Source organism: Monodon monoceros, unplaced genomic scaffold, assembly GCF_005190385.1.
Source record: "Monodon monoceros isolate NGI ecotype Baffin Bay Population unplaced genomic scaffold, NGI_Narwhal_1 Super_Scaffold_3, whole genome shotgun sequence".
NCBI lineage: Eukaryota > Metazoa > Chordata > Mammalia > Artiodactyla > Monodontidae > Monodon > Monodon monoceros.
Window position 1 is genome coordinate 91,258,375 of NW_021703780.1, and position 15,056 is coordinate 91,273,430.

At 42.1% G+C, this 15,056-nt stretch overlaps 1 protein-coding gene across 3 annotated transcripts in view; it reads left to right on the plus strand.

Annotated features, from left to right (window-relative positions):
* ITPR1 (inositol 1,4,5-trisphosphate receptor type 1) overlaps nucleotides 1-15,056 on the plus strand; it is a 321,687-nt gene that overhangs the window by 188,587 nt on the left and 118,044 nt on the right. For 2 of the 3 annotated variants that reach the window (XM_029243998.1, XM_029243999.1), the window contains 4 exons: nucleotides 2,296-2,416; nucleotides 4,688-4,872; nucleotides 8,760-8,908; nucleotides 9,856-9,967. In XM_029243998.1, coding sequence (XP_029099831.1) covers nucleotides 2,296-2,416; nucleotides 4,688-4,872; nucleotides 8,760-8,908; nucleotides 9,856-9,967 — 567 coding nt within the window. Of the gene's footprint in view, nucleotides 1-2,295; nucleotides 2,417-4,687; nucleotides 4,873-8,759; nucleotides 8,909-9,855; nucleotides 9,968-14,192; nucleotides 14,226-15,056 lie in introns of all 3 variants that reach the window. The other variant, XM_029244000.1, reaches the window with a different exon arrangement.

The window sequence follows — 15,056 nt, forward strand, 5'->3', positions numbered from 1 at the left end:
TTTATTCAGAGGCCAGATGGGAATAGAGCAGGTGCTCAATAAATACTGGTTCAATTGAATTCATTTAGTCGAAGGATTCGTTTTCTTTGAGTTGGACCATTGAGTTCCCATCCCAACTCCACGCACATTAGCCAGTAGGGTGGGTGCTGATACCACTGCTTACTTCATGGGGTCAGGGGTTGGTCAGGTGAGGTGTGTGTAAAGCACTCAGCACAGGGACAGGCAGGGAAGAAGTGTTCTCAATACATAGCTGCTCTCAGTGGACCCACTGGGCTCAGGAGCTCAGTATCAGGGCTTCTCAGCCAATTTCTCAGGCTTCCTGTGTTCCTGTTCTCTATTAGTAACACAGATGACTGTCTTGGTGGGCTGTGAGGTGCAGAACAGAAAGTACTCCCTCAAGAAAGTAATGAGATTCTGGTTTGTACGTGAACTTAGTAGAAAGAGCACAGATTTGGGGCATCAGAGAGCCCTGAAGATGACTCACTGCTTGGCCATCACTTCGTTCTTTTGGATGCTTTCTTTTAACCTTTCTGAGCTTTTGTTTTTCATTTGTGTTATTAAGGTAACTCCTCTGTCATAGGATACTTACCAAGGCCCCAGTGAGCTCTTAAGTGAAGTGTGTGGTACTTAATAAGTGAAAGTTATCTGAGCGGTGTTTATAGAGGAGGTTCTGAATTTTTATTAACCTGTTTTATTTTTTAAAATTTTAATTGAAATATAGTTGATTTACAGTGTTGTGTTAGGTGCAGGTGTACAGCAAAATGATTCAGTTCTACACACACACACACACACACACACACACACACGGACACACACACACACACGTATTCTTTTTAAAATTCTTTTCCATTATAGGTTATTACCAGATACTGAGTATAGTTGCCTCTGCTATACAGTAGGTCCTTGTTGGTTATCTATTTTACATGTAGTAGTGTGTATAGTTTATTCCCAAACTCCTAATTTATCCCTCCCCACTTTCCTCTTTGGTAACCGTAAGTTTGTTTCTATGTCTGTGAGTCTGTTTTGTAAATAAGTTCATTTGTATCATTTTTTTTAGATTCCACATATAAATGACATCATAACCTGTTTTAATTTCTTACAATAAATTTCCTTTCCCCTAGCACTTTTCACTTGTTGTTCTTTTATCTAAGAAACTTCTCTAGAGTTTTTTCTGTACTTTTTTCCGTTGCTGTATTAACTCCTGTTTTTCGGAAGGGATCTGCAAGTACTTTCTCCTAAAAATTAAAGACCAGTGGAGTAGCTTACCATACACAGTGACCTTTGCCTTGCAGGTGTAATGCTACTCTGGTCCAGGTAGCTTTGGATGAAGGCCAAAATTATAATTTGCAAATGCACTTAGGAAGTCAATGTCAAATTGATTAAGTCGTAGTTTGAGTTCCTTTATTTTAAAATGAGTACAAATTTATACCATCATAGAGAGGAATAAATCCTACTCTGTAGTTAACTTGCAAGTACTGATCTGTAGTAAATGAACACTTGTGAAGAGTAACCATGAGAACTAGCTTCTCCTTATGTCATTGAAGACACGGCCAGAAATAAAGAAGTAAGGAGCATTCTAGGTGAGATTCACTAACCAGTTTGTTTATGCTGATTAAAACTATAGGTTCTATGGCTTCCCTGGTGGCGCAGTGGTTGAGAGTCCGCCTGCCGATGCAGGGGATGCGGGTTCGTGCCCTGGTCTGGGAAGATCCCACATGCCGCGGAGCGGCTGGGCCCGTGAGCCGTGGCCGCTGAGCCTGCGCGTCCGGAGCCTGTGCTCTGCAACGGGAGAGGCCACAACAGTGAGAGGCCCGCGTACCGCAAAAAAAAAAAAAAAAAAGTATATATATACATATATATATATATATATATATATAGGTTCTACTCGTGGAATATAACATCTGGAAACAACTCTGGGGGTTCATTGGCCTCAATCCCTGTATTTTATATATTGCACGAAGTTAAAGCTCAGAGAACTAAAGTGATTTGTCTACAGTCACACAGCCAGTTGGTAGCTAGACAAGAATACCTGTTTTCAGGCTGTGATATTCTGCTTCGCCTTCTGGTGGTCAGACTTAGCATGAAGTTTGTGCATTGCCTTAAAATGCTTCTGACTTTTTCTCCCTTGGCCAGGCCACTTCTGGAATCCAGCTCATCACTGGTCACCCCTTCCCACTCTTGTATAAGGGTCCATGAACCCGTGGTTCAAGGAAGTGTCTGTTTCTGACCAGCGTATCAATCGGTCACAAATAAAAGTCTTCACGTCGCCTTCCTCTTGGCTTCTCTTTCTCGCAGACTCGCCAGCCCGTCTTTGTGCAGCTGCTGCAAGGTGTGTTCAGGGTTTACCACTGCAACTGGCTCATGCCGAGCCAGAAGGCCTCGGTGGAGAGCTGCATTCGGGTGCTCTCTGATGTAGGTAAGACACCAACTCAGGTTGGATTTAACATGATGAAAATGTGTTGCCCAGTGGTAATAAAGGCCACCCTGGATGGAGCAGTGGCTATAAAGCTCTGTGAGGCTTCTGCACCCGGGAGGCTGCAGAGCCAGAACTGGAACGGAGATCTTCTTGATTCTTAAACCTCCTTTTTATCTTTCCAAGCCAGCACCTGCCAAAGTCCAGAGCCAGCAAGTCCCAAAGAAAGATAGGCTTTGAAAAACAAGATTCCACGGTTAAATGTTAGGCAACTCTTGGCAAGTCACAGAGCTCAAGTTTATTCAAGGCCCTGGGAAGCCCCTTGTTCAAGAAAGTGATTTGTTTAATCCGGTAAACATATTTGACCACATGGAAACTTTTTTTCGTGCAAAGCACATGTCCAATCCTGTGGAACACCCTTTCTCAGAAGTGGCGCACAGCTCCCTTCTGCCTCTTGATGATAAATGCTTCTCCATCCCCTCCCCCCAACCTTGTATCACCTCTCCTAGGCAGCTTTGAAAGGAAGTTACAACCGTTACTGCTCCCTTCACCCTGAGCTTGTCAGACTCTGTTGCTTTGCCCTGTTCCACCTCCTCCCCATACATGCTATGCAATGCAAAGGGATAATCTTCCTGCCTAAATTGAGAAGGGTTGTCTGTCTATAGTAGCTATTAAGATCTCTGCAGACACCAGAAAAGACAAGTGGGGTTCTTAGCACTGTTGAGTAGCTGTCCAGCAAGTATAGATTGTGTTTACTAGGGCTCATTGCCCGATTTCAGTCATCCCTGCCTGGTTTCCTTTATACTCATATGGAAGGTATTCGTGTCTTTTTATTATTTACGTGGTACTATTTCACAGAAAGAGATTAGGCTTTTGAAAGTGTGTACGTTACAGATTATAGGTTCGTGGTGTGATATCTCTCAAATAGGGTTCTGGGATGGGCTCCCCAGATAGCCCTAAATTCTGCCCGTGTATGATCCTGTAACTTAAGGTTGTTGGTTAAAACTTGGGCAGATCTCTGAGTTCCTAGCCCAGTAATCATCAGAGAGAGGAAATGTTTTCATAGTCTTGGCCGTGATGAGGAAAGGCAAGGAGGGCTGGTATTTGTGAAACAGCAAAGCATGAAAACTGTACAACCCATTAACCCCAGCACTTTTTTGCTTCTACTGGTATGAAGTTTTGAAGAGAAGGAACAGTTGTCTTAGTTTTTTCCATGTTGTTGGATTTCGCATATGGAAAAAAGGATTGTTCGTCTAGTTATTTTCCTTTTTTAAATTAACTGTTTTATTTTGCAGTCATTTTAGATTTATAAGAAAGTTGCCAAGATGACACAAGAGTTCCCATATATCCCTCACCCAGTTTCCCCCGCTGTCAACATCTCCCATTACCAGCTACGTTTGTCAAAACTAAGAAGCTGACATTGGCCTATTGCTATGAACTAAACTTCCAGACTTGATTTGGTTTTCACCACTTTTTTCCACTGTTGTCCTTTTTCTGCTCCAGGATTCAGTGTAGGCTACTACATTGCATTTAGTTGTCATGCCTCCCCAGTCTCCTGTGATCTGTGACAGTTTCTCAGACCTTCCTTATTTTCTATGACCTTGACAGTCTTGAGATGTCCTAGTCAGGTGTCTGTAGAATGTCCCCCATTGTGGGTTTTTTTTTTTTTCTTGCTCATCGGGTTACTTTTTTTTTTTTTTTAACATCTTTATTGCAGTATACCCCATTGTGGATTTGACTAATGTTTTTCTCATGATGGGACTGGAATTGTCCTTTTTTGAAGGAAGTAAAAAAAAAAATACAAGAGCCTATATGGAAAGACTAGCTTATGTCATTGTAAATATTATCTTTTGTACTATGTTTGGCTTAAAACAGCATTTTGTAGATTGTTGAAAGGATACCAAACTGGAGGATTTTTAGAAAAACAGTTTACTGGCCAAATGAGTTCCCTGTCTTGATAATTCTTAAAATGTATGAACACATCTGAGACCCTAAGAAGCTATTCATTGTGGAAGCCCCTTGAACTTTGACTTTGAGTTACCTAAACTGTATGACCTTGGAGCATTATAAATTCTCTCAGAGCTGCTGCCCCTCAGAATTCACATTGGAAAACCCGACCTAGCAGAGTATGAAGTTCAGTTGAGCTACTCCATATCCACACTCATGTTATAGGCGTGGAAACATCTGTCTGCTGGATGGTGGGGGGGAGTTGTCTGTCTCTAGGGTGTCTCCCATCAAAATTGTAGGCTCACGAGTCCCCTTTCTCCTGTACAGCCAAGAGCCGGGCCATTGCCATCCCTGTGGACCTGGACAGCCAGGTCAACAACCTCTTCCTCAAGTCCCACAACATTGTGCAGAAAACTGCCATGAACTGGCGGCTGACGGCCCGCAATGCAGCTCGCAGAGACTCTGTCCTGGCAGCTTCCAGAGACTACCGGAATATCATCGAGCGATTGCAGGTAATGCCTGGTGCTGACAGAAGCGATCCTTAACCTGGCCTAAGGCGGTTCCCCACACAGAAGTGCTTCCTGAAGCCAGAGAAAATCCAGGGTTGGCCACGGTATGGTGAGTGGACAGTCAAATGCAATGATGTTTGTGGGGCTAGGAGTGCAGAGCTACTTGGGACCAGAAAAGCTCCTGACAAAGTCATGGTCTTTAGAGGTTATTCATTGATTTACAGATCTCTTTATGAAGAAGTCCCTCCTCTCTTATTAGGAAGGAGTACATCAGTGTTAGAAGAAGATGCTTAGAATAAGGGCATAACAGCTCCTTTTTGTTCATCACCTTGGGATTTTAGCCTCTTGAATTAGTAGGTAAACAAGTGTAATCATGACTTGAGAGAGGAGTTTTATATCAAAATGAGCGAAATGAAAATAAAAGTGTTATTAAATTCTAGCTAGGGTATACTCTTTTTTTTTTTCTTAGTACCTATGAAGAAATGTGCTCTCCCTTTGTTAAAAGGGAGGGTAGTGAGAATTAGATGATGTTAAACACTTAAACATACATCTTAATGTTAACATCTTCCTTTGAACAAGCACCCCAGGTGATTTTCTCACAGGTGGTACCTGGACCACAGTTGGAGAATCACAGATCCTTCAGGTGAGCTCAGTGCAATGGTGCAGTCATGAAGAGCGAGATCTCAGGACAGTGCCTGGGTTCAAATCGTGGCTCTGCTGCTTACAAGTGCATAACCTTGGGAAAGTTACTTAACTTCTCCAGTTTCCTAACTTGTAAAATAGTATAATAGTAACGCCTACGTCACGGGGTTGATATGAAGATTAAGAGAGTCAAGATGTTGCGGTTATCTTTGCCTGCCTAACAAAGGACAACAGCGATTGTTTTATGCTCTTTCAGTGTTGGAGGTTACTGGGCTCAGTGAGGTGTTTCTTCCTCGAGTCCTTTCATGCAGTTGCAATCAGATGGTGGTTCTGTTTGGACTCATCTTGAAATCTCTCTCACTCACATGTTTGGTAGTTGATACTGATTGTCAGCTGGGACCTCAGCTGTCACCTAAAATATCTACACATTGTCTCCCCATATGGTCTGGGCTTCCTCACAACATGGCAGCTGGGTCCCAATATAAGTCTCTCTTGAGAGAGAGAAGTAAAAGCTGTTTTGCCTTAATGACCTGGCTTCAGAAATCACATAGCACCCCTTCTGTCATATTCTCTTGGTCAAGGCAGTGACATATGTCCATTTAGGTTCAAGGGGAGAGGACATGGACCCCCATTTGATGGGAGGGATGTCAGTGACTCATTGTAAGAAGAGCGTGCAAGATAGTTTATACTGCGATGGCCATCTTTGGAAAATACAATACACATAAGGCACACAGAACAGAGCCTGGCATGTAGTGAGCACTTGATCAGTGAGCTGCTCTTCTAAGTATTATTACTATTATTATTGTTATGACTGTAATGATTATTATCATTTGGGGAAGTAAATGAACCTCTGAGGGTTACATAAGTTACCTAAAGACGAATGAGTTCACTGATTCATTCGTCAGCCTCACCCTAGGCACGGGGGAAACAATGACCAAAACCAGAAGTAACCTTAACCCTCATAGACTCTCAGGTGTTGGAAGGGAGACAAATATTAATCAACTAATCACACAGATAAAAGTAAAATGGCAGGAGGGGCAAACACTGCAGAGGAATGAGTAGTGCTACGAAAGGCACTGATGAGGACGTTAATCTTGCCTGGAACTGGGGCTGGTGGTCAAGGAAGGCATTGCTGAGGAAGTAGCATTGGAACCGAGACCAGGAAACCGTAGGACTTACTTAAAGAATGGAGTGGAAGGGAAGGAGAGCGCATGTGTGTACAAAGACCACAGGAAGGTTAGTGTGGCCAGAACCCATGGAGCTGGGGAGGTCGGCAGCGCTTCGCAGGTCAAGGGAAGAATTTCAGCCTTGTTGTGACAGAACCGCTTCTTAAACAAAGGTAATTTGGTTCCTCATGGAGTGCTTCCTGACCCCACTATGTTTTAGAAAGAGGAAAGTTATTGTATTGTAGACTCATAACTGTATGAACACACCGTATTTTCTCCTGCTCAAACTAAATAAATTATCTGTGGCTGCAGAAACATACCAGGGCTCTTCTTAGATCTATTATGCATACTCTTGGGGAATAGAATAAAATACATAAGTTTAGGTAGTGCTTGTTTTAAAGACTTGGCCAGTGGCTAAAGGGATCCTCATTATCTAATGAATTATCGTCTGTCTGAGTCCCTGGAGTTACGAGATTGCCCAGAACAGCAAAAGTTGTCATAATGTGAGAACATTAAGTTGCAAAGGACGCGCTTATATAATTAACCCCCATTCAGACTACCCCCTCACTTAACACTAGCATCTCCCTCTGCCCATCGCTTCTCCATCCTTGTCTGTTGGTCTTTCCCTGATTGCCAAATGTTATACATTTGACAATACAATGCAAATCAATTGCAATGTGAGGTTCAAACCTGGCAAAAGATGCAAGATTTCATGAACACGATGCCGAAGAACTCCTTCAATCTCAAGCAAATGCTGGAGGCAAGTAACATTTTGCCAGAGTTAGGACCCGTAACTCTTGAAGAAGGGGAGATTGGGTGCTTTCTAAGAGGAAACTGGTAGGGAAACTGACAAAACCCTCAGAGAATTTTGCCAAAGCGGCTCTCTTTTTGACAGCGGTGTGCAAGTCACTCTGAATTAAGGGATGTGGCAATGTACTCGTACAGACTTTTTGGGAAAATTGTCCCCCCGCCTCCCCGCAAGAAATAGTTTGATTCATTCATGCATTCTTTAATGCATCCTAAATATTATTGCGTGATTACAGATTTTGTTAAATCTAAGATTAAGTACACTTGTATTGACAAGTTTTAGTTTTAGTTTCTGGATCACCAGAAATTGGGTGATCTGGATCACCCAATTCTTTATGAATTTTCGGCCTATGAAATTTGGGTCCCCAGTTGAGACGAATGCAATTAAAGTGGCCCTTTCCATGCAGATCTCCTTGGTTAACGGCTCCTTCTTATCCAGTACGCTGTGTTCTGTTCTTCTTAGCCAGCATGCCGATGCCTTGGTTCTGAGTTAGCAAGCCAGACAGCAGACTTGAGCATCTTTTGAAGATAATTTCTCATCTGTTTTCTGCCATTTGCCTTTATACGGTGTTTGTTGTGTTGGTTTTGCTGCTCTTTCAACTTCTCTCTGTTTTCCTTTCCTACAGCTATGTGTTTTGCATTTGAAGACCATCATGCTATCAGGGTACATGTATTTAGCATGTTGATACAGCATGTTCATTCATTTGTGTTCTCATTTTTATATGACTTTTTATTATGTGAATAATTCATGCTCATTGGAAGTAATTTGACAATACTCACAAGAACCGATATATAGAAGAAAACTAGAATCACCTGTAGTTCCGCCACCCAGAGAAAACCACTAATGATGTTTTAATAATGTTTGCTGCATATCCTTGAGATATTAATGGTGTTTATAAGAAGCGGATCATATAGTCCATACTATCGTTTGACCATTTTTTGCACTCATATTGTAGACACCTTTCCATGTTGTCGAACGTACTTTTTGCATCATATTTTAAAATATGTGGAATGATCCCTTAAGTAGCATAAGGACCATCTCACAGGGTGGGTGGGAATGATGACTTGTTATCACTTTGTTTTCTGTGTCAGGGCCTAATGCTTCAGGTAACCGTTGGGCAATGTCTAATAATTTGAGGCAAATACCAGACGGTGCTAAGGTTAGTCTAACCCAGTCTCGTCTGTGGTCATGCTTTAGGTCAGAAATGAATGTTCTCACCCTCCTGCAGTCAGCTGTGGCCCAAGCTGCTCACCAAGGCTGTGCTTCCATTCCAGGACATCGTCTCTGCCCTGGAGGACCGTCTCAGGCCGCTGGTGCAGGCCGAGTTATCTGTGCTGGTGGACGTCCTCCACAGGCCTGAGCTGCTTTTCCCGGAGAACACAGATGCCAGAAGAAAGTGTGAAAGTGGTGGCTTCATTTGCAAGTAAGCAGCCCCTTTCTCTGCGGAGCTCAGGGGCAGAATCCCACTGACCAGACACAGCACTGGTTCCTGAAGAAGGAGGGGCTGGCTTGATTTTTGACTTTGATGAGTACAAGGTCCCGTGCTAGGGATCTGTTCTGACCTTCCCAAAGTAAGTGTGTAGGTTCAGTCCTACTTACTGACACTTGTTTTGGTGAAAATTTCTCCTTTGAACTGCATGCCCATTTGTTCATCTCCATTCAACACGTGTGGATAGGGTGCCCACCATGAGCTGCCATACAGACTCAACAAGCCATGGCCTTTGTGCCCTCAAAAAGCTCTCACCTACCAGGGCCTCACAATCTTTTCCTAACAGCTTTGTAGTTGGTTAGTTTGTGCCTTGGGGCAAAATCTAGAAGAAACGATTGGTTCCGTCACCAGAAATCTCCATCTGATTTTCACCCTAAGTTTGGTTGGTTGTTTAGCTTGAGCATGGGCTCTGCCTGAGTTTCTTATTTTTCTGGGCCCCTCAAAGAATAAGACTGGATCAAGAGAACAGTGTGTTTGCTGCAACCGTCATACTCCTGAGGTTTTTTTACACCCCTGGCATATTTTAGCCACATTACTGACAATCCTCAGTGGATAAATAGCTGCACTTCCTAAATGAGCTGGTTTGAGGGAGCCCCTGTCTCTGTTCTCCATCCTCTATATCATTTCTCCACTGTGTGTGGCCGACCCGTGGCCAGGGAGCCTGTTTGCTGTTACCGACCAGCAGGTGTCGCTATTGAGACACCAACGGGCTGTTCTTAGTGCAGGGAAGGCCCGGAAGCCTGTTTAACCGGGGAGCCCTTGGTAAATATTTGTTCATTAAATGACTAGTTACAATAAGTTGATTGTCAAGTGTTTTTTTTTTTTTTTTAAATTTAAAGATCGTTTCAGGGCTTTAATCCATGGTTTTCCCCTCCATTCAGGTTAATAAAGCACACTAAACAGCTGCTAGAGGAGAATGAGGAGAAACTCTGCATTAAGGTCCTGCAGACCCTCAGAGAAATGATGACCAAAGATAGAGGCTATGGAGAAAAGGTACTGCATTTTATTTTCATGTTAAAACTAGGTTTTGCTATTAAATTGAAGTGGAGTGGGAGCGGTTAGAAATCCACCTTAGTTCAGGCATATTCACTGAGGGGGTTAAATTTTTTTTTTTTAAAGCTATTTATCCTGCCCTGAAGGTAGCTAAATCATATGACTGTCTCCTTAAAGCCATATATACGTAGTTGTCTCTTACAGGCTGCTTGCCATACAATCTATAATCAGAAAAACAGCAACAGCAAGATTTTCCATATGTTTAAATTCCCAATGAGAATGCAAATGCCTCTTGTGTATCAAGGTGTGTGTTCCTGAACTTTGGGTTCCAGCTAAGCATACCTGTGGGTTTACTTGCTTCTTTCTGGTGAGATGTTACACAGTCCTTCCAGTGTATGAAGAAACTGCCTCCAGTTCTAACTGGAATGAAGACGGACAAACATGTCACCTTTTCTAGTTGAGATTGGGAAATGGACCATCCCTAGGACATGAGACTTCTTAGCACATGCAGTGAGCAATGATGTACAGAGAACAGCCCTCACACCCCCGATTTTGGTCCAGGTGGGGTAAAAAGAGCCCCATTGCTCTTCCTTTCTGCCCCCAGCAAAAAAGCATGGGCCTGAGTTTAAATCTCACCAGTCTTCATTTGAAGGTAATAATGTTCATTGTCTTCAAGCCACTTGTGTCAGCATTTTCCCAGCATGTAAATGTGCTGATATCACTGACTTGTCAAATACACAGTAACTCATTCATCTCTGTGAAGAAGCCTTGGTAATTAAATCACAGTCGTCCTCATCAAAAGGGATGGTGACAGCCAGATTTTTGCAAGTGTAAAAGTGTGTCAGAATCTTGCTTTCTAACCTAAGCAATATCTGTCATTAATATTAGAGCAATTTAATGAGTGAGGGTCTTTGGATAAGAAAAAATAAAACAGAAAGGTATGCAGTCCTTTTTGTGGTATACATTTCTCCACTGCCCCCAAACCCAAGGCTTTTAAACGTCACTCTAAATTTGTACAATGTATAAATTAAAACTGGAATAAGTGTCGCTTAATTAGAAAATAAGTGTTTATAACTCAGGAGGAATTTTGTGTGGGAAACCTGCCAGAAAAGAGTTTATAAATATAAAAGCAAAGACCACTGGTATAAGTGGGAAGTAATGAGATGAGCAGTCTGTGTAGACAACTAGGTAGGTCTTGCACTAAAAAAAGGCAGGGGGTGGGCAGTAATAGAGAATACACTTAGCAAATAAGTAAGTAATAGCCACTTATTCCACAAGATGTTTATTTTTCTTAAGGTGAGATTTAAGAAATGTTTTAAAAATATGACTCTAGTTATAGAAATTCACTCTCCATAATACAATAAAATCCACCAAAGGGACCTTAACCAGCTGTGAATATATTAGCACCTTTGGGGCAGAGAATTTAAAATGTGGAGACCACAATTTTCTCTTCTTGAGAATATCTGTTTCTTTCTGTACCCAAGGTACTTAAGGTAAACTCTGTGTCTCAACCCCAGTGAATTTTTCAAGTTGTGATTATACTTTTATTTCTCTGAAGTTTTTCTTTTTATAACATGGAAAGTAGAAGTACTAGGAGTTGGTCGAGTGTTTGCTGCTGAACAGAAAAGTACACCGGGGTCTTTGGGGCTGTGTAGAGGTGTGCTTCCCTGCTCCCTTTCACTACCCAGTAGTGCCAACAGGGAGAACACCGTCACGGCCTCCGGGAGACAGCAGACCTGAGATGTTGTACCACTGCCTGTGAGAAAGCTCATGGAGAGTGACAGAGCCAGGGCTTCAAGAGGGCAGCAGATGGAGGTCACTATCAAAGAGTTATCAGAGTTGAGAAGAGGTTCTTAGGCTGTAGCTCAAATCCCTTTTCAGCTGGTGAAGAAATGAGTCATACCCTAGCAGATAGAGGCTTGGAGGCAGGATGACATTTCTTTCCAGTCTCATTGGAGCTGTCATCCCCCTTGCTGAAAGTGAAAGTACTATAAGCAAGTATGGGAAATGCTCTGCAACCAAGGAAGACATTCTGGAAACCCGTGCTAGTTGGCAACTCCTGACCGACAGCACGTATGTGCCAAGCTTCTGGCCCCAGGCTCTGACTGCTGGAAAAGGCTCCTTAACCATTCACTTTAAAAGGGGGTGGAGGGTGTTAAACGATTTCTGTTTCTTCCAGTTTGGTTGTTGGTATCCACTCTGTCCAGTTTCACGAAGGCTTTTGGAAAATGCGTTTGATGGTTTGTTGGCTGCCCCTGTTTGACTAAAGAAGCGTGACGTATGGGACAGCCTGACTCTTTCAAGGGTGGAAGGAACAGAGCCAAAGCAATAACCTTTCTTAGGTGAACCCATGGGCATTAGTCGATAAAATAAATGAGGTGTCCTTGGACTGCGTGCTTGGGACACAAGGGCAAGTGTGGATGCCGTTTCTGTCTTCTTGGCGCCATTTTTCTATTAGTTGCTTCTTAAGTGGAACTTGTCCCATGACTAACACCCTCCTGGGACATCCAGGGCTGTTCTCCTCCCTGCCCTCTCCTGAGCCTTCATGGTCATGGATCTGGTCCACTGGGCTCTGGTATCACCTGTGGTTTGCGTCAGGCCCTAGGAGTCAGATCCGTGAGAAGCCAGTGGTCAGTCCACTTGGCTTGGTTCATTGCTTGAGATGTGCCCATCCAAGAACTATGACGTATGATGGAAAGGTAAGGGCTGGACAAAGAAGATGGTCACAGAATTTAATCATGATCATTTAGGAATTAAATAAGTCCTCTTTTACTATTGTATCTCTAAAATGCAAAGGACCAGCCATATTTCCCGAAGAGTGGTAAATATAAAATAAAGGAATATTTCAAAGGATCACCAAAATAACGATGGAATACATTTTTGTGTGATTCTTGTGTTTTTCTGTCCAACGTATTCAAAGTTAATCAACTTTAAAATCAGGACTTTGCAACCATTCTGTGTGTGCAGTGCCTACTAAACTCTGCTTTTAATTTACAGATTAAACCATTAAAAAAAATAACCTCCTGTAGCTAAATATCTCTAAAATTTAACCTGAATCTCTCTATAACTCGTAGAACATCTTTAAGCTCTTAGACCCTGCTTGAAAGGAAAGCGTAATTATTTTATATACTGGCTACTCTGTAATCTACTGTAGGATTTTTATTAAGCTACTTTTTATTTAAGTTATTAGTCACAGGGATTTGGAAAGAAATTCAGAGGCCGACAATTAATGTGAAAGTGTATCTCAATTTATTTAAAGTCCATTTTTTTCTTCTGAATAATAGTAGCTGTTATACTACTAGAGAGTTTTTGACCTTAAGTAATGTCAGGGTTTTCATTTCATACGAATTGTCAGTCCCCTGTTAATTACCAGTGCTTCTTTTCTCTAGGTGAATAAACTATTAACATTTCCAGCTACCAGTGTTTCTAATAGGATTTTAAATTTGCAAAATGTACTAAATGTTAATGAAACATAATCTTTAGTACATTTTGTGGATCATCCATCTATCATCAAACAAGCATAATTGTGATTAGTGCTTTTGTTTTTTCTTTTTCTTGAACTTGATGCTAATAAATCATTTACTTGTTACTACTATCACTTGGGTAGGCACTAATCACCTTAGGGGAAATTTGTTCTCTTTAATCATCAACAGTATCAGGATTCAGAGCTTCTGGGCTTGGTATATGTTGGTCTTAGTACTTAAATTGAAGTTGGATCTGATTTAGTCCAGTGATAATTTGGACCGTAGACTCCCGCCTCCCCCACTGAATGGGAAGATGAGTCCAAAGAAAGAATTTTGTCCTAAGCTGAGTTGATCAGTGTTTAGCCTTTGACTCTACTCCTTGCCATCCTCTTCTGAAAGGACATGGTTCTTGATTGGGGAACTTGCCCTTGCCCACAGCTCAGTTCAAGGGTTTTCTCTACAAGAGAGTGCAAAGGTGCTGTCCTGGGCTCTTGGTTAAGTGACCTGCGAGGTTTGATACCTGGCATGTGAACAAAGGGTGGCAGCACCCTGCCCATTTGTTCCGGAGCAGAGCATTGCAGAGCAGATGTCAGGGTGAGGTGCGCCGGTGTCGAGAACACCTGCGCCTCTTAAGATGGTCATGATGCTTCAACCTGAGTCAGTGATAAGAATACAATGACAAAGTTTCTAACACTTAGCTTGCTCGTATTTCCTTTTCTAACACTTCCTTCTTTTTCTCCCCCCCCTTTTTTCTTTTCCAGCTGATTTCCATTGATGAATTGGAAAATGCAGAGGTCCTAATTTCATTTTTTTTTAAGTGTCCCATGGTGATGTTTCCATGACCCTCTGCCAGTGAACTCTGTGATCTGTCCCCTAGTCTCTGCAGCGTCTAGTATCTGACTTTGTGTAGTGTTGCCTCTGGGAGTGAGTCGAGTCCTTTGTGTTTGTGTTAGCATTTCCCATGAGTTTGTTTGCCATTTGTCTTTGGAGATCCCATCTGAGTCTAGATAAAGATTTTCTAAGCTGTGATAAGATTTCAATCCTTCACTGTGTAGAATCTCAACTGAATTTGTGGTTGACACTGGCTATTAACATATCTCTGAAACTGAGTGTTGATATTACCATGAGCTTTTCTGTCCATATGTGAAGCACCCATGCAAAAAGAAATAACTACATTGGCATAGCGTGGAAGTAGTCAAAGAAAAACCAAACCACTGCTCTCTTGGCCTACATGTTGGAAGTGTTAAGTGTAAGGGGTCATATAAAATTTTGTCAAAGTGCCGTGCAAATTCCACAGCCCTGGTTGAGACTTGCCAGCTGCTGGCTTGTGGTGGGATTAGGAATGTACAATATCCCTGGCTTCTCTTCTAGAAAAACCAACTAGAGATCAAGAAATTGAAATGTCATCTGATGGTTTCTATACTTATGTATCAAATTAGTTTCATTTACCCAGAATGACCCTGGAGACTGATGAGTGGCCATTGTGTTTGGGATTTGAGGGTGTCTTAAATATTTTCTCTCCTATGAATATTTTTCAACATTTCTTGCCATATCTGTAGGATGTGATACATGTTTGGTAAATGATAATAGAAAGGATTAATGAGGGGAATTAATGCATATAATTG